Consider the following 22,223-nt stretch of genomic DNA (forward strand, 5'->3'; position numbering starts at 1 on the left):
ATATACTATGTCCAAGATCATGTCATGGTCAACAATATAGAACAGACCTCAGCGCCAAGTTTTCCTGAGTTATTTGTCACGAATGATTCTTATCCTGAAGTGCACCCGCATGACCGTCCTAGCGACTATGCTCATTCTACAGGATTGAAATTTAACCTGAGACCTGAAGCCAGATAGGTAGACCGACAGATATGAAAAGACCACGCTCAAATCAGCAGGGGCCAAATTCCAAAAATTCTATTCTTGCCGCAGGGTGATACTCCTTCCGATATTCAGCTTTCTAATCCAACTCACATATGCCATTAGTAGTGCATCCGACGACAGTGCATTGCAGAGCCCAGTAGCGCTGATCACCGTCACGTCACTCTAGAGTCGACTGATTACCGGACGCTCAACCGCAGGTAAGCGTATACTGTCAAAGATTCAAGACGATTGGTAGCACGCACTAGCACGCAAACAATTGATCGCCAAAGAAAACAATACAAGGCAGAGAACGCCAACCCATACAAGAGAATCGGATCACAGCATTTGGGCAAATACGCCCATCTAGACAAGGATCGAGTTGTTTATATCTGCCTTAATTTTAGATAGCTATGTAGATAGCGCAATCTACGAGACTGACCAGAGTGTCAATGGTCTGACTAGCAATGATAGATGAAGCTATAGAAAGCTGTGATTGGTGGCTCGGGGACTTGTTTGTCCTGAGAGCTGCGTGAGCCAACCACTAGAGAAGAGTTTCAGGAATTACCAGAATGTGGTTCTCGGCCTCGCAAGGTATACTACGCATCGATCGTGGTCGACTGCTAGGAGTGATATGTCGCGTAGGCTTGGGAATTTTGCCCGCCGCCTAGCACAGCAGTGATGGGAAGTACGTTGAGCACGTAGCAGGCTCAAATAGCTTGTTGAACGACAAATTACTCGTTATTGCCCTCTGGAGCATCGCTCAAATGAATCATATTGAGATCTTGGCACTATCGCTTCGCATGGCGATTAAGGTCCTCTCTTCTTCCGTGTACTCGAAAGGCGGAAAGATTAGAGAAAAGAACACAAGGACATCATGATGCAAAAAGGAAAAGAACAGTCAAACACCCACAAGATTGTAAGAAGAGGGAAAAAAGACGAGAACTTTGCATACCCATACCATCCAACCAGAGTTATTACCGACAAACATCTTATGCTGCTAAGAAATAAGAGAAGGAGAGTGGGAAGCGTGGGAGCGACACGCAAGTGAATGAGATACACACAGGACCAAATGCAAAAGTACAGGAACAGAGAATGAAGGGAAGGCTCCCTTCGGACATTCAATTGGAAAGACATGAAAGGATAACAGCTCCAGGATGCTGTACAACAGACATACCATGAGGGGGGGGAAGGTTTATGCTCAGAGCGAGACTGAAAAAAGTGGTATTAATCAAAGAGATGATGCTGTCCAACTTTCACGCTTTCAAGAAATAAGAAGTCGAAAAGGCAGAACGAGTTCGATGCGAGGTCGACCGTAGAGAGACGGAAGTAGACAGGAATAGTACGCGCAAAGAGTTTTGAGTGGAAAGCAGATCTAGCATAGTAGATCATGGACCAGGATCTAGAGCTGTAAATCGGATCAATCTCAGATGATCGAGGAAAGTTTGATGCATGAGTGTGGCTGTAAATGTCTAACACTCGATACTCTCTTTGGTCCAATGCAAGAATCTCCGTGCGTCTGAGAAAAGCCGAGCCAGAGAAAAACCGATGAAGTACCTGGAATGTTGCTGTCGCCATAACACCACATACGCAAAACAGGAAGATACGCGAGACGATGAAACAATCGAAGACGGAATAGTGCAAGTGCGGCAGGTTTTGCGAACGCTCGACCATCATGCATCGGTCTAATGAAGAATAAAACGCGTGCAGTGCTTGAGGTTAAAATGCTAGAGTTGGAAAAAGCCACACCACTCGTAGATCTAGTTATGGTGGCTGATGTGCAAGATGAGACATGCCGGGCAATGCCGTCGCTAGTGGGAGCCTCAGAGGAAATGAGTGTAAATCTTCGAAGTCTCGTGGACTTCCATTTCCTATGATTGGACGTTAGAATGCAGGTCGGCACAACCACTGCTTGAATGGACATGTGTCTGCCAGGACTCACCATCTTGAAATTGTTGAGTTCTTCCTTGATCTGTTGAGCGAGAAGTGGTGTCAAGCGGTTGCAGGTTGCAATGTCTCCTCGGCGATCGTACTCTCCACTGGGCCACGTCTCATGGAACTGAATGCGAGGACTGAAGACAAGGGTCTTTGTTGTCACCGGTTGCGGCGTAGCAGGCGAGCTTCGAGACTCGGGAATTCGCCCATCCGATAAGAAGTAGTCTTCGCCAGCTATCTTGACGGCCTCGGAACGTCGGTTACCAGCTCGAGACGGATCCTCAGGTGTACTGGGAGCACTGGAATGCGGCGAGTCACTGCCGATCAGTGTCTGTGAACCCTCAGTGACTCTGTTGGAACGACCTGTAACTGCGGGGTCCGAATTGGTCTCTGGAACACAAGATCGTCAACGAACTGAAACAACACACGTATGATTGCGGCACCGCGGCTCTACTCACTCTTAAGGATGCCCTTCCTGACCGCCGCCAGAACCTCTGCCCGTTCCCTGTCACCACCCACAATGCTCTTACGCGATTGAGATCTCTCGGTCCCGATATCTTCCTGAGCCGAAGGACCCTGGGGGCTATTTTCCATCTTAGGAAACACAGTGCCTCCGCGAGGTAGATCCTGAGGATCTGCGTTGGCAGTCACGCTCTTCCTCTCCGCTTCGACGTTGACCACTGACAATTTTGGTGCCATTGGCTCCACATTTCCACCATCGTTCGACGCGATGCTCACGATGGATTTGGGACGGAACAACCCGACGAGTGACCGAGTGGACCTCTTCATGCCCTTGCCCATCTTCCGTAGCATTATCGAAGCTGATGACGCTGTGGATGACACTGACAGATTATCTGTGGAGTTATTGAAGAACCGGCCTTGATGATGCGAGTAAATGCTCTCACCCAACCCACTGGCCTCTTGCTGTTCAGCGATCGCGGCCTGCTCAGGTCCTAACTCTTCTTTCAGTAGTTCTCTTCGGGACTTCTCTGCAGCGATAGCCTCTCTTTTCGCAGGGCTATTCTGGGAAGACGCCTTGAGGAGCTCTGAAGCGCTTCCGAAAGAGAAGGCTCTTCTCAACCGAGACTTCCCGGGCCGTTTGAGCTCGTTCTTAGTGATATCAGCCAGTCGTTGCGTGGCAACACTCTCAGTCGGAGCAGGCGACTGTTTCTCATTTGGTGGCTGAGAGCTGGTAGGCGTGGGTTCTGCAGAGACTGGTTGCGACAACGGCGAGGGCTTTGTTGATCGCTTGGTGTCGTCCAACTTGTTCGTGCTCTTATTTGAGGGTGCAGCCTCCGTCAATCCTACCTCACGTACCTAAGTGCATGTCAGCACAAGAAGAATTTCAGAGATGAGGGGAGTATATCTTACCGAGGACGTAGATGAGTTAGCTGAGTGATTGCTGCCCGAGACATCTCGATGAGACTGGGCGGATTGCGGTCGAATGTTGGGGTCGAAGTAATCGTGCACATTCAGGATCGGTGTCGGAGATGATGGCAGGTGAAGCTGTAGATTAATCAAGCCAGCATTATCAATATTCCCCCAACTCCGACGCCTATATCTCTTGGCAAGCTCTGCTTGTGGCTTTTCGGGACGCGCTGTATCATCCACACTGGAAACTCGAGCGTGCCCCGGTTTGCGGGACGGATCCTGCAAGGCATTCTTCGACGCAATTTGATCCTCTCCTGGCAGGCTAGAAGCTGTTACTGTCGACTGGGCTCCCGGTGCGTTATCTAATCGTCTGCTTCCACGCCGATAACGGTCGGGAGATGGTCGAGCAACGGTGGGGGAGGATATATTCATGAATGATGAGGAAGGTGACGGCAGGTTGGCGGTCGATAAAGGGCGAAGAGGAGGGTCGCTGCGTGATTGTCTCGAAGGAATCGCGGAGTCGTCTTTGGAGCGGTAAGATTGGACGGAAGAGTTGGAGGACGAAGTAGATACAGAACCAGCTGCAGGATGATGGGAGAAACGCGGGTTGGGTCCAACGGCATGAGGATGGACTGCGGACCCCTGGGGTACCGAGGGAGCAGAGGAAGTTCGATTCTCTGGCCTCAGATGGGGCGTCCACGACTGACGATTCTGCATAGCGTTGAAGTTGGAATTGGGTAGGCTAGGCGTGCCAGTGAAAGCATAGGGGGCCACAACCTGGTGGCCCGCCCGATAGCCCTGAGATCCGCCCACCGTATTGTACGAGTTCCAAGACATCGTGGAATTGCGAGAATTTTGCTGCTGCGAAGGCTGAGGAGACGGGGCAAAGGAGCCAGAAGAAGATGAAGGGCGAGTCTGAAGCACAGAAACCGTGCTACTTTGTTGAGGAATCGTTTGCACCAACGCAGCCATGATGCTCTCCTCCACCGTTTCTCAGAAGCCTGTCGTTTTTGGCGACAACCCTAGGACACGAGTCGATGGACGTTAAATTCGCAGTAATACACGGCGAAAGACACGATTGTGATGTCAAAGACGACTCGAGGGCGTTCAGAGGGGAGGCAGGGAGGACAACAACAAAATGATTCTGCAACACGTGTATCAGTTTTCTGCTGCAGCACGATCAGGATGAGTTCAACAGCGGCCTGATGAAAGCAATGGGTTGCCAAAGTTTCACTCTCCTGTTCACCCACAGAATCGATCTGGGTTGCAGTACCTCTCTGAATTGAAATCAAAATGGATTATACTGATACAAAAATTTGAAAGAAATAACGCTTATGCTGGATGTAGAAACGAAAGGCTCGGACGAGACGAGAAACGGAAAGGGAAAATCTGGCGACGCGGTGAGACGCAAGGAACACAAGGCTCCAGGGAGGTGGACGTGATCTAAAGCAGTCGAGCCATGTACGATGGAGACAGGGTGGAACAATCGAAGCGAGGCCGAAAACAAAACAACTGAAGGTTTGAGGGAAGGCTGATAAGAGGGGGTCGGGAGAAAGGAGGATCCCTGGAACGGGGCACCGTATCTCCTGAATCGAACAGAAGATTGGGCCTAATCTCTGCTAGGAGAAGACGACAGAGGACCTAGTCAGGGACAAGAAAACAAGAAGAGGGAGATCAAAGGAGCGAGAGGAGGAAGGGAAGAACGAGGAGAGGATTGGGAGTGAGGAAGGAAAGGAACAGAAAGGAAGTTAAAGGAGATAATAATAATAATGGGGCGGGAGGAGAGAGGAGAGTGAGGATTTGCGGATGGGACGTGCCACTATTACTAGCTTAGGGGGAGCACTCACTTTCCACTACTACTGACAGGCGGAGACAAGACGGATGGGATTTTTCAGACAAATGCGACAGAGGGAACACTTTTCTCTAGCAACTAGTATCACGATGTTGAGAGAATTTCCATGAGGAAGAGGATTTCGATTATCGAGGACAGTAAATAGGAATGGAAATTGCTTTTCAAGCAAAAAAGAAAATATCAACGATAGGGATAATGACCGTTCATAGCAAAGGCCCATCATATTCTCGCATGATTGTTATCGTTGCTGCAAGTCATGCCAGAACGAGAACAACCACAGAATACTACTGTAAGTTCAAGATGGCGTACTCTGTATGTACGATGACTAACAAGGCTATTTTACTATCATTAGGACACAATTTTAGTATACTGTCATTTAGAAATGCAGGTTAATTCTCCTGAATCTCCTCTGCATCAGCCAACCGTGTTCTTTCCGCTGGAACACTTTTGCTAAAAAAGGGGAAAGAAAGGTAAGACAGCTTACCTGTAGGTAGGTTGGAGCCTTGTAATCAATGTACCGAAATTGTTGTATATGATCACTTGATACTTCTTTCAGGACTTCGGAAAAAGCCTGGAAACTACTAGATTCACAGGTAGCTGCGGTACTACTGACCCGTACTGTACCTTACCTGACCGGCCAGTACTGACCAGTAACCAATCAACACCTTACCTTGCCTAAGTATTCAGAGCGGGCCAGCTTAGCCCCTGCGACGCCAACCGCTTCACCCGTGGAATGGGTGGATATGAAAACGAACGATTGCGACACATGAACATTATTAAGACATTGTTTAACTTGGAGATCATTCCTCAAATTTGGTTGATGACTTAATTTGAGATCTCCAAGTATACTTATCTGCGTCATTGCATATGACCACTTTCACAAGTCGAAGAGCCAGGTCCTCTTTCTAACCACTGTGCTCCATCTGCTGCATACAGACCCCTTTTCCATCTTTTCATCCTTCGTACTCTGTACCAATGCGGCAAAAGGAAACAACGAGCTAGTTGCATAGGGCCACCACTTATTATGAATGTCCTAGCAGCCCGCTAGTCTCCTTGCGAATCCGATCGTGCTAGCAAGTTGAACGCCGATTCGCAACCACACAGTCGCTAAAACTCTTAGCTGTAACGCTATTACTGTACCAAACCTACGTGAGTCAGCCAGACAACAGAATCTCGGTGATAGAGCCTGGAGATAGTTGCAGAGGTAGGCAGTTGCTATACAAAGCAGAATGACTGGGTGAGATTTTGTGAGCAGCCTCAGTGGAAGGATGCCGAGTCGGTGTGGCAGGATCGAGTACTCCGTAAGGTACTCACTCCGTATCTGATCTTTAATACGCCTGTGACTCCTTTGTTAGGCTTCCCCAGATTTTGAGCCAGCCCATGCCATCTCATCAAATTATCAACAATGTCTGTCTTGCCTTCCGGTATAGGCAGTTTATCACGATTTCTGAAATTCAACACTCATGAGCTGCGACCGACACTGATGCAAACTTTCGCCATGGTACTCCCAGACCCGAACAGTTTCAATGTCTCGCATCCGGGGCATTTCCGCGTACAGTATCCATGGATTCGGATGTCCCACCAAACCTAATGGTTACCCACATTTACATAGGTTTGCTACGCTATTCCTCCCAAGGACTCAATAGCCGACCAGGCTGAGCCAGGGGCTCACAGAAAATGCATCTGTAAGTTTGAAGCAAAGTTGATTTCCTACCATGGTCCATGACAATGACAAAGAGCTAATCACAGTATTGGCAGGGAGTAGTTACCAGATAATGTGCTCAATGATGTCAGTCATCTTGATACAGACTGGAAGGGCACCCCAGGTCTATGTACATATTTTTCCAAGCCTCTACAAAGGCGGTACGCTGCTGTTGATTCGCAAATTAACTGATAGTTGACGAAGCTTGAAAAGTTTGGAACCGAGATGAACATGGATCAATCGCATGCCTCTCGAGTCTGAGGAAGGCTATCGATGAGGCTGAGGGGCTGAGAGCTGACAACTAGCAAAAGCATACTCCCCACTGCTTGAGCTCGTATCACTGCATGTGTGATGCAGACCAGATCTGATTTCTGACATGTTGGGCTGGTACCGTCCTTTCAGCAATCAGATTCAGATCCATCCAGTTTCAGATCTGCCGTTCATTCCTGATCCTCAGGGCCCGTCTCGTACGGGGTACCAAAACATCTTATCAGCTGTGCTGGATGGGCAAGTCACCGCGAATAACATTAAAATGAGGAATGTTGAAACTCACCTACATCCATATGCAGATAGCGCCCATCGCTAACACCGCATGTCTTGACTTGCTCCACACTGAACCGGGGAACTGGCAATAATGGCCTTGTGCTTGCTTAGATAATTACATAAACATGTTACCCGTAACCCATGTGCTCTCCTGCCAGTGTACTCTGGCCTCTGGGGAAGAAACTTATTGTCTCAATACAACGGAACAATAGATAATCTAGTAGGTAGTATTGCTAGTATTGCCAACATGATTCGAATCTTCAAACTCATCAATTTTTTGCCGGATCGTGGACCCATGCTCCATAATATCTGAGACATGTGATAAGAATAAACTGATGAAAACTTTTAAACTATGCTTGAATGGACCAAGTTTCAGACCAAAAGCGCACTTACCCCTGTCTCATAAGTAGATTGCCACTGGACAAACTAGTCCCTGTTACAGAGTACTAATGCTCATAGCACAAGCATAGACCAGAAGAATAAAATTCTGGCTGCTATCACCAAGGCTGTCTGATTATGATCAACCAGCATACATCACCCCGATAATCCTTATCTCCAGACCAAGCTACCCACCGCTAACTTGATATTGCGCTGAAAGACCCACGCAATCTCCCTCCACATAGAGCATAGTTACAAATATGGCCGCAGATCCACGTAAGGAGCTCCGCGCGATCGACGGGCGGTTCACGCATTTTTATTCGTGCTTTGCGAGTAAGTTTCCCGTGCGGCGGTGATCATGACAGTCAACCTGTTTCAGAGTTGAGCGGTGTCAATCATTTCAATAATCCATATTAATTATCCACATATGGCGTGCTGTGCTTGATGTATCATGATTTGGTTCCAACCACTTGGTTGTAGACAGTTAAGTTCTCGAAGATTGTAGAGTAGGTCTTTAACTCCACATCATGATTCACCTTGGTTTTTTGAAAAGCTTAAACTCAGTGTCGCCGTCATTGTTCTGATCTATCACATGTTGTAGCCTTGTACTCCGTAGGAGCATTGACACATAATGCAATATCGAGATCATCATTACTAGTTCCTCCATGTTTGTGGGGTAAGTTCAGGTCCAACGGTCAATCATGTGCAGGAGTACAGCTCATGCGTACAATGCCATGGTCAATTCAATTCCCTCATGGGCTCTATGACGTTAAATATCCCAGTTCTGTTTGCAACTGTCTATGCCATTGCAAACTTACTTGGTATTAGACAGTAAATCAGCAGCACGCCCGGTATGATATCTGAGATCATTCTTGATGAACACACAAATACTCAATTGCTCTTAGTTGGAGAGAGAAGTCTGCCCTGGACTGTCAGACTCACAAAATCATGGATGTAGCTCGTGATATATTTCGGCGGCGAAGGTATGCAAATATATATTGGCATGGTTCATAGCTGAACCTCAATCACCTTTTCCATCGCTATGCCAACTGATGGCTATCCGAATCATCAGAGATTTTCCAATTATTGCGCGAATAATAACCAAACTAACAACCAGTGCGATCGTGGACACGAAAACGACAAGAGGTCATTTCTCGTGCCAAGTGGATGTAAATTGCCCGATGCGGCTATGGCCGTCCAACGCCAGGCCGAAGTCAAAACTACGTTAGTCTGGTATCTAGTTACATACCTTAGTTACTAGAAAGAAAATAAAACCACAGAAAGCGGTAGAAATAACGCATTATGAGGAGATAGATCGATATTATGATAATTATACATGTATGGTAGTTATGTGATGCTATGCTTACACCTGGCTTCTGGATCAGGTTGACAAGCAAGAAAACGACGTATCTATGTTCCTTACATCATTCACAGATCGATCCAGGAACGTCAGACACATGATAGGGCCGAGGTCAGTGGCAATTGTCATTAAGGTAGCTCTAGGTACCTTGCTTGGAGAGTCTATCAGTCATACTCTACCGTACCTACGACGGTAAGTGCTACCGTCCAATGGCCTGCGCCTTGCCCCTCATTCAACTCGGCGAACTCGGTAGTCGGCTACTAACTTACAGAGTGCCATTAACTGATATCTCGGTCTTTAGGTATATCTGTGGTGATAGTTATGTAGGCCAGCGGTGAGTGCGCAAATGACGAACTTTAAAATTTTGCTTAGGAGGAGATTCTGACTATTGAGACTAGGTAGGAAAGGATGGGTCATAATCCCAGTAAAGTGGCAGCATGGGGTGCAGCACTAGAGTCTTGACTCTTTGAGGGATTTGAAAAGGCGTATAATATCCGGGGAACCAAACTGTGGAGTACAATGACGCTGTCAGACTTAGTTCGTTGGGGGCCCAAGGTCTATTCTTCACTTCAACTAATGATCCAATATACAATGCCCTATCTACCACCTTTCATCAGTGTAAATAAAACCGACAAAGCCGCATGATCAGGTCTTGGAAGATTCGAGGCATTCCTAGACTCGACAACGTCTATCTAATTCTATGCGAAGTGGATTCATCCGAATCAAGGAACTTGCGCCGCAGAGTCCGAGTCCCGGTCGAGACCCAGGCAAGGCGCCTAGGCATCCTGCTGTATTGCATTTCTAGCCTAATTATTTGACAGAAATGATGTCCTCAGTTCGAAAATCAAGTTCAATATAAATGACACAATCCAATTTGGATATATTATGCTCCAAGACACCTGTCAAGGAACCTTGAATGCACAACTGTCAAGAACTCAATATAAAACCATAGCGAAGGACTCCGTTCGGCGCCCAGATAAGATCGACCATGTTCGTCCAGGTGAACAACAATCAACACAGAACAGTCGTACTTTTGCCCATCAAGTAACCAAAATACCTGTTGTGCGTTCGTCTGTCAGATGACTTTTAGAAAGAGAATAGGCAGTACTGATGGTACACCTCCGCGGCAGATATCTAGTGCTATGACCCGCGCTAGCCAGCTAGGGCCATGCTCAATCTTAATGCACATTTCTGCCAGTCTCATTAGCGGGGATGCATTGCCGTATCCAGCGATAAATACACCTAATTCAACAGTTAGAGTAGTAGCCCCAGGCAACACGGCACTAAGCGACTGATTATCCGGAGACTAGGTTGGTCTCGTCTGCAGGAGGCTGCAATAGGAAAGACCACCAAGCGGGGTTACTTGGACGGAGTATTAAGGTATGCGTCCTGGTACGTACTTAGTCTGCACCGTTGTTGCTGTCACCGCAATTTAGCAGAGAGCAACTCGAGGCCTAACTCCTCTCTAGATAGGGAAGTAACTCCAGTCTTGGTGAGAAAGTGACGTACGAAAATCGAGTCTTGCCAGCATCAGAAGCATTTTCTGTAGACTAGACCCACAGAATATTCACATGAACTAAGTTCTCCGATTGCGTACGTCTTCAATCCACTCTTACTCTGGTACGACATAAGACATGCATTAATCTAAAAATAGAGAGGGGAAAAAGTAATGTGGGCATCAAATACATACGGAGTACTCCAGAGGACAGAATCATCAGCATCAAAATTGCACTTTCGAGTCGATCGAGTCAACCGTTAGAAGATCGATCCTCTATCTGTATGATGAGAATACTCATACGTAGTGGTCTGCTCTGGGCACCCAGATATTCGAGTCTAGACTGATTCCTTCGAGGTTCTAGAATGTCCTCCAGTCAGCATGAAGTGATGTAATAGAGAGACTCGATCTGCTGGTTTGATTTCTAAAAGAGCTAGCATATGATTAAGTTTGCTTGAAGGCGTTCTCATGCTGAAAGCTTGACCTGGACACCCTAACCTGATTGTGCTTGGTGTTGGTGGGCAGCACTGTCACGAACTTAGATGCTTGTATTACCTTTATGGTCGCCTCTACTACATCAGTCTGGAGGGGGGCACATCTTTGCAACAGTATATCTGACAATGATACCGTAGCCATGGATATCTCCAATAGTTTGCCCATCGATGTTTGCAGTATAGGGGAAGTCTGTGAGACTGATGAAAGTATCCATCTAGTAGATATGATAGCACTGAGACAAGTGGAATGCATAAGCAAAAGCATCATAGACAGCATGATCAAAACACCTTTTAGGGTATGTCATGCAGACTGCTTGAATCAATGCATCAAGACATGATTGTACTGTCCATCTCTATGCCATTTTCGAAGCTACTGACAGACAAGCCGACAATACCTATGTCGAGTGATCAATAAGCAGCAGACAAAGACTTGACACTCATCTCTTGCTCAGACCAGATGCTTCATCAATTTCATTGTCATGACCGCTGAACAATAACCATGATGGAACCTGAAACAGACAGAGACAAAGCAACCTCAACTACAGAGACCAGCACAATAGTAGAGCATGATACACTTCACTCTCCCTTTATCCTCAGCAACACATCACTCCCAGGGACCTCCTTGTCCACCAGCTACCAAAGATCTCCCTTTATCTTCCTCATATCAATCCTCAACAGCCATGAAGCGTACAATGATCTCAAGACCACCTCACGATCATCAAAGAGCATACAAATACTACCAGCAAGCCCCCTTCAGCTCTCAAGGCCTCATCGGCAGCTCACCACCTCTCCAACGGGTCTCTACAGAGCAAAATGTGCCACATCTCGATCTTCTGGCACAACTGTGACCACCTCATCCCCATGACCCTCACCTGTCCCTTCCAGGACCTCCCATCGCACACTGTAGAACCAACATCAACTGCCCTCCTCGGCGAACCCTGCCCCCTCTGCAGACAGCAATACCCCCCAAACAAACAAACCCTCACCACCCATCAGAGTCTCCTAACCGCACAAACACTCGCCTCCATCCTGAATGCCTCTGTCGCGCAACCAGGCTTCTTAGATATGGTGGCCAGATTCTTCGCCCGCGGCGACCACAAACGGTTCGACCAGCCCGGCCCCGAAAGAGCCCCTTATGACCAAAGCGACGAATACCTAGACGCCTTGGCGGAGGAGTCCCGGCTAGCCGTACAGACTCTCGACCTAAGCCTCTACCTGGACCTAGAGCTGGACGAACTATGTGATCTCTCTCCAGCTCCGAATCCAGATCCAGAGGCGCACGACGGGCATGCAGAGTCGAGCATGTCCACGCCGACGGCGACGGCGATAGCGAGCTGGGACGGGTTGAACTGGGAGGGCCGAAATGTGCACCCCTCGGCAGGGTTCTATTACTATTCGACTGGGTTCGGACCGAAGACAGAAACCGAGCACGCGCATACGCCTACGCCTGCACCTCAGCAATTGCTGGCAGCCGGATGGGCCAGTGATATTACTGCCCACGAAGGCGACGACGACGGCGACGGGGAACGGGCGTGGAATGGGGCTCGGGACCAGCTGCAAGCCGTGACGGATGTAGTGCCGTATACGCCTGTCCCTGTCACAATACCGATCGGAGTGGATCACGGCTCGTCTTGTGCTCTTGCAGGGAGGGGAAGAGATGGGCGAGGGGAGTCAATTGATACCTCCTCTCCGCATACGCCGCGGAAGAGGTATGAGATGCCGCGTGCCATGCTCGTGAGGCGGATTACGCAGCGGAGGAATGGGAAGAAAAGGCAGCAGATGGTGTCGATTGGGAAGTCGCCGCTGGCGGGGGGAGAACACCATCGCAGGAGGGACAAGAGAGAGGAGTGAAACCGTCTGCTCGTTCAGCATACTACGTAGCCATGCGCGGGCGCATAGGTGATTTGCTTCCCCTTTTTACGGCGTTAGGAGGCTATGATACCATTGTTTTTTGCAAACAGAGGCCTAGGTGTTGAGATTACTCGAGAGATCAGACTGGCTCAATCAATTCTTTTCTATAACGTAGCGGTATCATCAAGATCAGCGTCTATGCCGTTATTGGACATCAAGACATAGATTTTCGTAACATCAAAGGACCATTTGCCCAAGTCAATCAAAACCCTACGTCGTCGTTGCCATCGCTGAATTCTTCGGAAACATCCATTCCTTCGCCGTCTTCGTCATCCAAACCCTCGAAGACCATAAACTTTTCGTTCTTCGCGTCTGTCTCCTCGGGGACGATGTTCCCATCTTGGATCTCGCAGTCCTTGAGCACACTCTCGCGGCCGATCTGACTCCGCCGGCCCACGATGCAGCCAGTCAATTGACAGCGTTCACCGACCACGGCGCCATCCATGATCAGACAGCGCGTCAAGCGGGCACCGCTGGCGATGTGACAGTTGGCGCCAATGACGGATTCCTTGATGACACACTTTTCCTCCACCGTGACATTATCGGCGAGAAGACAGTCGGCCTTGGTGACCGTGCACCGCTGAGCGACGCCGGCCGGATAGGCAACCTTTTGGTTATGAGCGAAAGGAGACGCGGCTATGCGGCCGACCTCCTCGATGGACTCGAGTTTGGCAAGACGGAGAGACACGGACAGAAGCAGAGCCGAGGTATCCACACGCCTGACCAGCGGTGCAGACGGCAGCGAGGAGTGAACATATGCCAGCAACGGGGGCACGGTGAGCTTGCCTTTGGATGGCTCGGGCGACGCGGTGCTCAAATCAGTACCAGATCTCTTCACCCGAGACGCGAATTGCACGGTCTCTGAGGGATCGTCTGACAAAGCGTCGCGTGATGTGCCGGCTCCCGCTTTGGTGGTGCTCATCGCTTTGAGATCAATTTCCTCTTCGATATGCTCGCCGTCCAGGCTGCCACTCTCTGCGGCTCCATGTCCCTCTGGTTCGAAAATCTCGCGCAGCCGAAGCTTCTCCGCTAGACCCTTCTGCCACTCAGCCTTGGCCCACCAACCGACAAGATCCTCCCCAACGCTCTCGAACTTCTCATTCAGCAACGCCATCTCCTTGACCCAGTAAGGAAATACGTAGATGTGGGCGTCGCGGTAGGTCGTCAACATCTTCACCTGCGCGTGCTTCTTCACCAGGGAATGACGGATGAGAAGCCCTTTCTGCTCTTCCATCCGTTCGTTCAGTGTATCCATAGGTATCGAGAGCACTAGCTTTGACAGCCCATACCGGATCGAAACAGGTCCGTCCGAATTATGAGAGACTGCTGGAGCCTCCTCTTGCTCTAACGGTGTGGTAGCCACAAAATCTGTCACCTCGCCCTTGACGCTCTCTTCCCGCCCCCTAGTCTGATAGTAAACTCCGAGACCGCCCCGGCGGCCGCCTTGCTCACCACCCATTCCAATGCTCTTGGGTCCATTGGAGTTCCAGCCGCCGCTGATAGTAGAGCCACCCAGCGCGCTTTGGGTGACCATCCATGCCTCAAGGAGGGATTCTCCTGGCAAATCGCAAATGAGGTCACAGGGGAGAAGGAGGAAGTCGGACTTGATGCTTGACTGTACCTCGGGGAGACGCAGTAGCTCCGCGGTACCCGTCGTCAGGGTAAGGTCTGCAGGAGCGACAACGGAAGGTGAAGGTGCCGGAAGAGATGTGAGGTGAGGATTTTGCGAGAGAGCAGCTTCTAATGGAGCTTGACTGGCGGGGGGTGTGATAAGAGTGATATCTTCACTTCGGTTAGAACAGAATACCGGTGCTCGACGTTAGGACAGGCGAATGTTCGTATCACTCAACGCTGATTCGCAATTACTCACTTGTTATGCCCATCCGATAGCACCAATCCAGAGGATACCACACCATAGGACGGTTTGCGATAGGTAACAATGCTTTGGGAAATTCTTCAGGATTGGAGGTGAATGTGTTGAGAGAGACGCCAGGTCCGCACAAAATGAGGGCCTGAAAGCCCGTCGGGGGCACAGGAATCGAGTGCGGCATTGCGAGATGCTTGTCTTACAAGCGCCTCTGACTGACTGAGACGTTCTGATTGTAGGATTGGTGTCGAATGGTGCAATGATCGGGTTGAAAGGATCACCGCGGGGAAGAGGGGAGGAAGACTCGTCGTATTATCTTATGCGATGGTTGACCTCAAGCGCGCACAACCTGCTAGAGTGTCTGAGTATTCAGGGTTTCATATATATCGAGTCGTAAAACTCAGCGAAGGTGCTGTTTTCTGTCCGCCCTCTGACTCAACCTGACATGCATGGGAAGATTGTACCTATCTTTTGTTAAACAAAATCCCGCCGTCACGTGCCGATAGCTCTATGTCGCTGCAAATCAGCCAAACAACCTTGCTGCCCTAAGTCATGATAACGGTCTCATCACGTGTTGATAGATATTAAGCAAACAAAATAAACAGTGCAAACATAGCTAGTTCCTCGCATTAGTCAGGTACCTTAGGTAAGGTACGTATTGTAATTTAACAAGCGGGGAAACACCGCGGTAACCAGGACATCACCAGCCACATGTTTCTCGGCTCGTCCGAGGCCTTGAGCTCGCTCCGTTAACCAACCACCCTTTTTCCTCTCATGCAACCTTGAGATGTGATCATTATACACCATCGCAATTGGATTGACTTCTATGCGCCTGCCATCTATCATCTCTCAGTGCCCGCAATGTCTTTCCCATATTCCCAGGATGCTCGTCGGCGGCGGGTTGGAGCTGGTACCGGCTTCAGCTCCTCAGGGAGACGGACCGTCATGGGGTACTGGGTGCCACTGGCTTTGACGGTCGGCATCGCAACAATTGGCATAGCTGCATGGATTTGGAGCGAACGCAGTGATGATGACGATAATAATGACGAAGGCGGATACCCCCTGGACGACTCGAGGGATGACCGGTACCCCCCGCCGGGCGCAGAGGGAACGCCAGCCGGCATTGACGGCGGATATGCCCGGTCGACCGGGGCAGACATCCATGGTGACGACGTTGGTATGATGGCTCGTATGCAGGGTGCTTTGCGGCGCACACCGAGCCCTCAGCAGATCTTCGATGGGGCCAGTAGACGGGTCGCGGCCGGTATGGCTGCGGCGGGCGCATTCATGGGCAGCGCTCTCACATCGATACGCGAGGAGGATCGCGGTGACTTTGAAGATCACTCGCGATGGTCCGAAGAGGTTCGGTCGAGGGCTACTCAGGGAGAAGCTCAACCTGCCGCCGCAGCTCCGACGATGAGCGGAGCGCTTCCCACTCGCAGCGCTGTGAGCGGCCCTCCTGCTCTCGACAAAAAGAAGAAGACAGTAGCGATTGTGGTCTCCTCCGAGTTGGCAGATCACGACCCTGACGACTTCACTGAGCACGCGGTAGGGTTCTTGTTGGCTCGATGTCATGGATTACGCTAACTATGAACAGTCTATTCTTTCTCACCTCCCTGAACATGTCGACTCTGAGACCGCAAAGGTCTTCGTTCTTATTTATGCGCCAGGCCTGAAGCATGCACCCAACCAGGGCGGCTCATCCAATCCTACTCTCTCCGTTACATCATCCTATTCCAACATCGCTCCTGAGGAGGCCAGGTCGCCTGGAGAAGCACCTAGCGGCGACCTGTCCACTGTCGAACCTCGCCCAGCTGATGAGCTGGAGGGCGCCACACCATTGTTCCGCACTTTATACACGCAGGCGCAGGCCATTATCGACAAGGAGAACGCCATCATGCCGTTTAGCACTGCGACGGGATACGTGCACCTTGTGCGCCATCTTTCGCCCGACATTGTCTACGTACAGGAGTCCTTGACAGGCAAACAAGGCGATGCGGTCCAACACATTTCTGGCTGGGTCCGACAGGTCGTGGTTGTAGTGGGAGACGAAGGCGGCCGAGGCGGCTTAATCGACAGTGAAGATGAATCGGTACTTGCAGAGAAAGATGAGAAGTGGTGGCAGAAAGAGGGAATGACGGGTATTGGCAAGCGGATTGACGTGGTCGATGTCCATCGCACGGGTGAAGACTGGCGACGAAGAGTTTCTGGCCACGACTGATCTTACGCATCACGAAAAGCTGGGATGATTCATTCGAATGTTTTTTCCGTGCACTTATCCACTGTTTGATGATGACTGTGATTGATTCCCCCTTACTGATGAATTTCTACATGACCGTAATTTTAGTGTGCATATTGAACAATGTCCTTATTTTCACCAACCCTACTCCTTGACCTTGTAGTCACGGATAGATATGTCTCTTCATAGATCTGAGGATCGCTTTCGCGCAATGTGATACTGGGGAAGCGCTGGGCTCTCTACCTAGAGTCCAGGATCAGTGGCGCTCAAGGTCAGCGCTCTCCACCATCCAATCCCAACAACCGTCACATAGTCTCCGACATCTCTACGCGCCAGTGGAAAAAAGAGTTTGAGATTGAGTCTACTGCCATCCACTTCAGACTGGTCCTTCATAGAAGTTCTGCAGGGTTTACTGTCATAGGTCAGGGTCCGACGAATGAGGATCGTCCTGCATCAGCCCGGCGGCTACAGTAATGCGGCTGCTAATGGCAGGACGGTTCGACGAAAAGGAGGATGGGCTCGGACGCAAGTTCGTCAGTGAGTTTGAAGAATCGTATTTTGTTTTATGGAGGGTGATAATGCTTAAATGTGCGCTGAGTCCTCAGGTTTCCTCATCGTTGTAGCCTCCCTGGTGGACATCGCTTCCTTCTTTGCTCAATACTTTTACTTCAGTCTTCTGGCAAGACTTCTTGCATTTTCACTCGTTTATTGCTATTTTACTGAAGTGATACATTCTATTCTTGTCCTTGAATTTGCTTCCTAATTCTCAAAATGGAGGGCGGATTGTCCCATCCTGGCTCAGCCGCAGCCTCATACACCGTCTCCTGCGCCTCGGACCACGAAGAATCAACATTTCTCAAAAGAAATCACCATCTCCGCTGGGCCCAACTCGCTCTATCCGTGGTCTGCCTCGGCTCTGCCCTTGCAATCGTCGGCTGCGAAGCCGTACCGTTCCAGCACTACCGGAGCACCTCTGGGTACGAAGAAGCAGGACTGGCCCTGTGGCCATTGAACTTTGATCTCCGACCAACGATTGCGATTTTGTCTAGTGGCTGCGTGATCGCAGTCCTCAATCTCATCTATATCGTCGCCGTCCTCATCCCTTCCGTGAGTCGTCTTGCTAACGTGTAAGTAATCCTGAAAAGATACTGACATGGCCAGCCTCATTCCCACATCCGGCGGCTAAACGTCCTCGCCTCGGGAACCGCAGTCGCGGCCCTCATCGCTGCAACAGTCGGACTGGCATTCGCGATCAATCTCCCGCAATCCACGTATCCGGGTGGGTTTTCGCACAATGAGACACTGCACTCGTGGACATGCAAGTGGAAGGCTATGCGGAGCGTCACCTCGAGTGAGAATGCCTCGTTACATGCACCGACGCATTTCGAGCGGGATTGTCGGGAGACGCGGGCAGGCTTTGTGCTTCTAGCTCTGTTGATCGGGCTGGAGATTGCCGGCGGTGCGGTCGGTGTGTTTGGAGTCTGGCTCGAGCGGAACGTATCCAGGCAGAGGAGTTTTGGCGTGCAAGTGGAGAAGGTGACTGCTTTGACGAAGAATTCAAACGGGGTGTGATATACTCAAGTTCACTGGGGTGTGTCGTTATGCTGTGCATTATTTCCATGGATGTCTCCTTTTGCCATTCTGCTAAGCCATGATTGAATGAGAGGTTTGGATCTCCTACAATATTTATTTATTTAATTTCATATTGATTTTTGCCTGTTTCTTCAAATTTACCGAGCGCAGAACCAACGTTCAAGAAGCCGACGGCGGGTCGGATATAACGTCGTCTGTGGCAAGCCCTCTTCCTCGGCTCCCAACATGCTCATGATGATTTAAAATCACAGATAAAAAGGAATCATGATGCAAATTGCATCATCTGAATTTGTCAGTGTCGTAGAAACGAACGCCATCGTACAGCATGGGCAAGAAAATCGAATGTTACCTTGACTGCGGTTCGTCCCGGCTATCTCTCATCAAACTATACGACTCTTCGTATATGCTAACAAATCCACATAGTATCACCCTACAGCTTCTACGCTTTCACGTATCTCCAGAAAAATGCAGACGCGCTCGCCTCGCTAGGGGTGGAAATCGAGTAGGAGCCTCTCCCCTCTCCGCTGACACATAATCTCACATGGCCCAGATACATCCCTGTCTTCCTGGGAGGCATCAATGTAGGAAGCGGTACGCCTATCCCAACTGTCCCCTGATCCTAAAGTGCCTTATTCTGACCAGCAAAAGGAAATAAACCCCCATGGACTCTCCCAGCCAAAGCCGCCTACTCGACGTACGACGGCAAGCGCGCCCAGAAGTACTTCGGGCACAACTTCGAAGTACCCGCGTTCTTCCCTATCCTCTCGCTTCTCGTACATGCCCCGCCCTATGCTTTCGAAAGGAAGAGAACCTAACACTGTGCAAACAGCCCCAACGAGCACTCACATACATCAAGCGCCAACACGCCCATAAACTCGTCCCGGCCTTCCTTGCCTGCTTCGAGACGATGTGGAACGGCCAACTGGATATCTCCAAGCCGGAGAATCTAGCCAAGGCATTGGGGAGAGTCTTCTCAGGTGCTGAGGTCGAGGAGATACTGGCTGCGGCGGCGAGCCCCGAGATCAAGAACGAGCTTATGGCGACGACAGAGAGGGTTGTCAAAGAGCTGGGGGCTTTTGGGTGTCCGTGGTTCTGGGTAACTAATGGGGAGGGAAAATCGGAGCCGTTCTTTGGGAGTGATCGCTTCCACTACATGTGGGATTTCCTGGAGTTGCCACATCAGGATTTAAGGCTGAAGGTTGAGGGGAACGCGAAGTTGTAGATGATTGACAGGAGCATTGTCCCTGGACAGTGTATATAAAGCTTGATCTATGAGCTTGATGAGCTGATGTGGAAGCTTTTCCTTCTGAATTTCAATAAAGCCTGGATTCCAACTTATCAGCTTGTATTCACTCATTCGCTGCCTATATGACCTTTCGCAAGTAGTGAAGGGGGGGATGACCCTAGCAGCCACAGTTGTCTTTCGAAGTGCTTAAGTGCCATTAATATGTAGAACGGTACGAAAGTCACATAAATTTCCTATTTGCCGAACCTTGAAAATAGAATCTTGTGTTCTAGAGAGGATGGAACTACAGCTTGGCCTTTCTCAACTTCGTACTGTCCACCCGCATACCCTCATCATCCTGCTCCGCCACCTCAAGGACAGGCAACTCCTTAGGCATGATCCGCCGTGGCCGAGACCCAGGAACAACAGCGTACTTGGAGAAATCGGAAACACCGCAATTGTCGCGCAAGAAGTCCTCATCGAGAACCAATTGCCCGTTCACGATGTCTGTGGGGCTGTTCAAAATACCCAGAATAGCATCGGAGAAGATCGTCTAGTCCTTTTAGCGATATGTCTTCAGCGCGCAAACGGGTATACTCACAGGCTTCCTGAGATCAGCTTTCCGGCTGGGATCTTCATTCGTGGTCGCCTCTGTGGCGGCTGATTCGATGGACTTGGAAAGAGAGTAAGTATATGCAATAGCAGAACGATCAAGAAACGTACCACTGCAGGCCAGATGCTGGTGATGGCCATATCCTTCGCGCCTTGTCTGACAAAATCCATGGCTAGACCCTTGGTCAAGACGCTCATTCCCACCTTGCCTGTGCCAATATTAGCCCCGAATATCTAGTGTGAAGAAAGCAGAGAAAATGGGAAAATATACCCATCGCATAAGCCGTCTTCCCCCGAAAGAACCGCGAGTAGATCGGCGGTGAGACGACAATAATCCGTCCCTTCCACCCGTTCTTCTCAAAGTATGGCAATGCCGCCTGCACACTCGCATACAGACCCTCTGGATTCACTCTTTGCATGAGCTGGAATCGCTTGGTTGGTGTATTTGCCACAGAGGACCACCAGATCGCCCCGGAGTTGTAGACCAGGACATCGAGGCGGCCTGCCAGGCGAACGGCCTCGTGAACCAGGTTCTCGACCTGCTTCACGTCGCGGACGTCTACTGGGAGGGCGAACGCTTCGCCACCGGATTCTTTTATCTCTCGCTCGACAGTATTGATAGTTGATTGCGAGGAGTTCGGATCCGGTGGGAAGGGGACAGTTGCATAGGCGTTGGAGGTGGTCTTTGCCGCCACGACGACTGGAATAGTGTCAATGGCTTGCTTGAAGATGTGCCTGTGACTTGGGCATACCTTTGTAGCCGTTCTTGGCGAGGTCTATGGCAATCTGCCTGCCGATACCACGTGAAGCGCCCACGACGAGAGCGACTGGTTTTTTTGATGTCATTTTGTATCTTTTTGTTGTCTGAAAATGAAGTATGTTGAGATCAGAAATGAGGATATGTCATGTTCATATAACGCATGGCACACGAGGAAATGGTCGTTGCCCTCCACATCCTCGGTAGGTTGTAAGTGCTCAACTCCGAAACCACCGAGCGCGGGTCGGCCCGTTGTGGTCACTGGTGATTTATTGATTAATTATCAACTGTGGCCATGACAAGTCCAGAACCACCAGGACAATCTATCCGATGGATGCCTGTTTTCTGAACAAGAGGTTCCTATCCTTTGTGGTTTGAACTTGGATCCTCTAGCATCTTAAGGGCACAATAACGCCGTCCAACAAGTTCATTGGTTTTATTCTTTGCTGGAATAGGGCTTTGATACAACAACGGTGGATGTCGCAAAATAACACGCAGCTGGTAACTTTAAGATTAAGCCAAACATCGAGGCTGCCTTGTTTGTCCATCTCTCTACTATGGACAGCCACCTGCGAAACAATACCCCTCTGCCCTACAGGCAATTGGTAGGATACCAATGTACTTTTCTTCCTGGCGGTCGCCGACCATCAGGATCTACTACCTCTGGTAGACTGATAATCTATACGGGTTAGGTCTCGGTTCCTATTGA

At 49.8% G+C, this 22,223-nt stretch overlaps 7 protein-coding genes across 7 annotated transcripts; 4 read left to right on the forward strand and 3 right to left on the reverse strand.

Annotated features, from left to right (window-relative positions):
- Positions 1–2,003: 2,003 nt before the first annotated feature.
- Asppvi_002192 (uncharacterized protein) lies at positions 2,004–4,458 on the reverse strand (the record flags this gene model as incomplete). The annotated part of the gene is made up of 4 exons (XM_043298185.1): positions 2,004–2,051; positions 2,123–2,505; positions 2,574–3,432; positions 3,487–4,458. 4 exons carry the CDS (start codon positions 4,456–4,458, stop codon positions 2,004–2,006), a joined length of 2,262 nt encoding a protein of 753 aa, XP_043154120.1.
- A 7,665-nt stretch (positions 4,459–12,123) lies between these two features.
- Asppvi_002193 (uncharacterized protein) lies at positions 12,124–13,161 on the forward strand (the record flags this gene model as incomplete). The annotated part of the gene is made up of 1 exon (XM_043298186.1): positions 12,124–13,161. One exon carries the CDS (start codon positions 12,124–12,126, stop codon positions 13,159–13,161), a length of 1,038 nt encoding a protein of 345 aa, XP_043154121.1.
- Positions 13,162–13,423: 262 nt separating this feature from the next.
- Asppvi_002194 (translation initiation factor eIF2B subunit gamma) lies at positions 13,424–15,272 on the reverse strand (the record flags this gene model as incomplete). The annotated part of the gene is made up of 2 exons (XM_043298187.1): positions 13,424–15,003; positions 15,092–15,272. 2 exons carry the CDS (start codon positions 15,270–15,272, stop codon positions 13,424–13,426), a joined length of 1,761 nt encoding a protein of 586 aa, XP_043154122.1.
- Positions 15,273–15,949: 677 nt separating this feature from the next.
- Asppvi_002195 (uncharacterized protein) lies at positions 15,950–17,309 on the forward strand (the record flags this gene model as incomplete). The annotated part of the gene is made up of 2 exons (XM_043298188.1): positions 15,950–16,636; positions 16,686–17,309. The coding sequence occupies 2 exons, from the start codon at positions 15,950–15,952 to the stop codon at positions 17,307–17,309; spliced, it is 1,311 nt and encodes a 436-aa protein (XP_043154123.1).
- Positions 17,310–18,098: 789 nt separating this feature from the next.
- Positions 18,099–18,899, forward strand: Asppvi_002196 (uncharacterized protein; the record flags this gene model as incomplete). Its single annotated transcript, XM_043298189.1, has 2 exons — positions 18,099–18,434; positions 18,489–18,899. 2 exons carry the CDS (start codon positions 18,099–18,101, stop codon positions 18,897–18,899), a joined length of 747 nt encoding a protein of 248 aa, XP_043154124.1.
- Positions 18,900–19,245: 346 nt separating this feature from the next.
- On the forward strand, positions 19,246–20,142 carry Asppvi_002197 (putative DSBA family oxidoreductase; the record flags this gene model as incomplete). The annotated part of the gene is made up of 5 exons (XM_043298190.1): positions 19,246–19,279; positions 19,344–19,422; positions 19,471–19,511; positions 19,569–19,693; positions 19,750–20,142. 5 exons carry the CDS (start codon positions 19,246–19,248, stop codon positions 20,140–20,142), a joined length of 672 nt encoding a protein of 223 aa, XP_043154125.1.
- A 307-nt stretch (positions 20,143–20,449) lies between these two features.
- Asppvi_002198 (short chain dehydrogenase family protein) lies at positions 20,450–21,603 on the reverse strand (the record flags this gene model as incomplete). The annotated part of the gene is made up of 5 exons (XM_043298191.1): positions 20,450–20,698; positions 20,747–20,818; positions 20,869–20,966; positions 21,029–21,457; positions 21,510–21,603. The coding sequence occupies 5 exons, from the start codon at positions 21,601–21,603 to the stop codon at positions 20,450–20,452; spliced, it is 942 nt and encodes a 313-aa protein (XP_043154126.1).
- Between the last annotated feature and the right edge of the window lie 620 nt (positions 21,604–22,223).

This window comes from Aspergillus pseudoviridinutans (assembly GCF_018340605.1).
Source record: "Aspergillus pseudoviridinutans IFM 55266 DNA, scaffold_2, whole genome shotgun sequence".
Classification (NCBI taxonomy): Eukaryota; Fungi; Ascomycota; class Eurotiomycetes; order Eurotiales; family Aspergillaceae; genus Aspergillus; species Aspergillus pseudoviridinutans.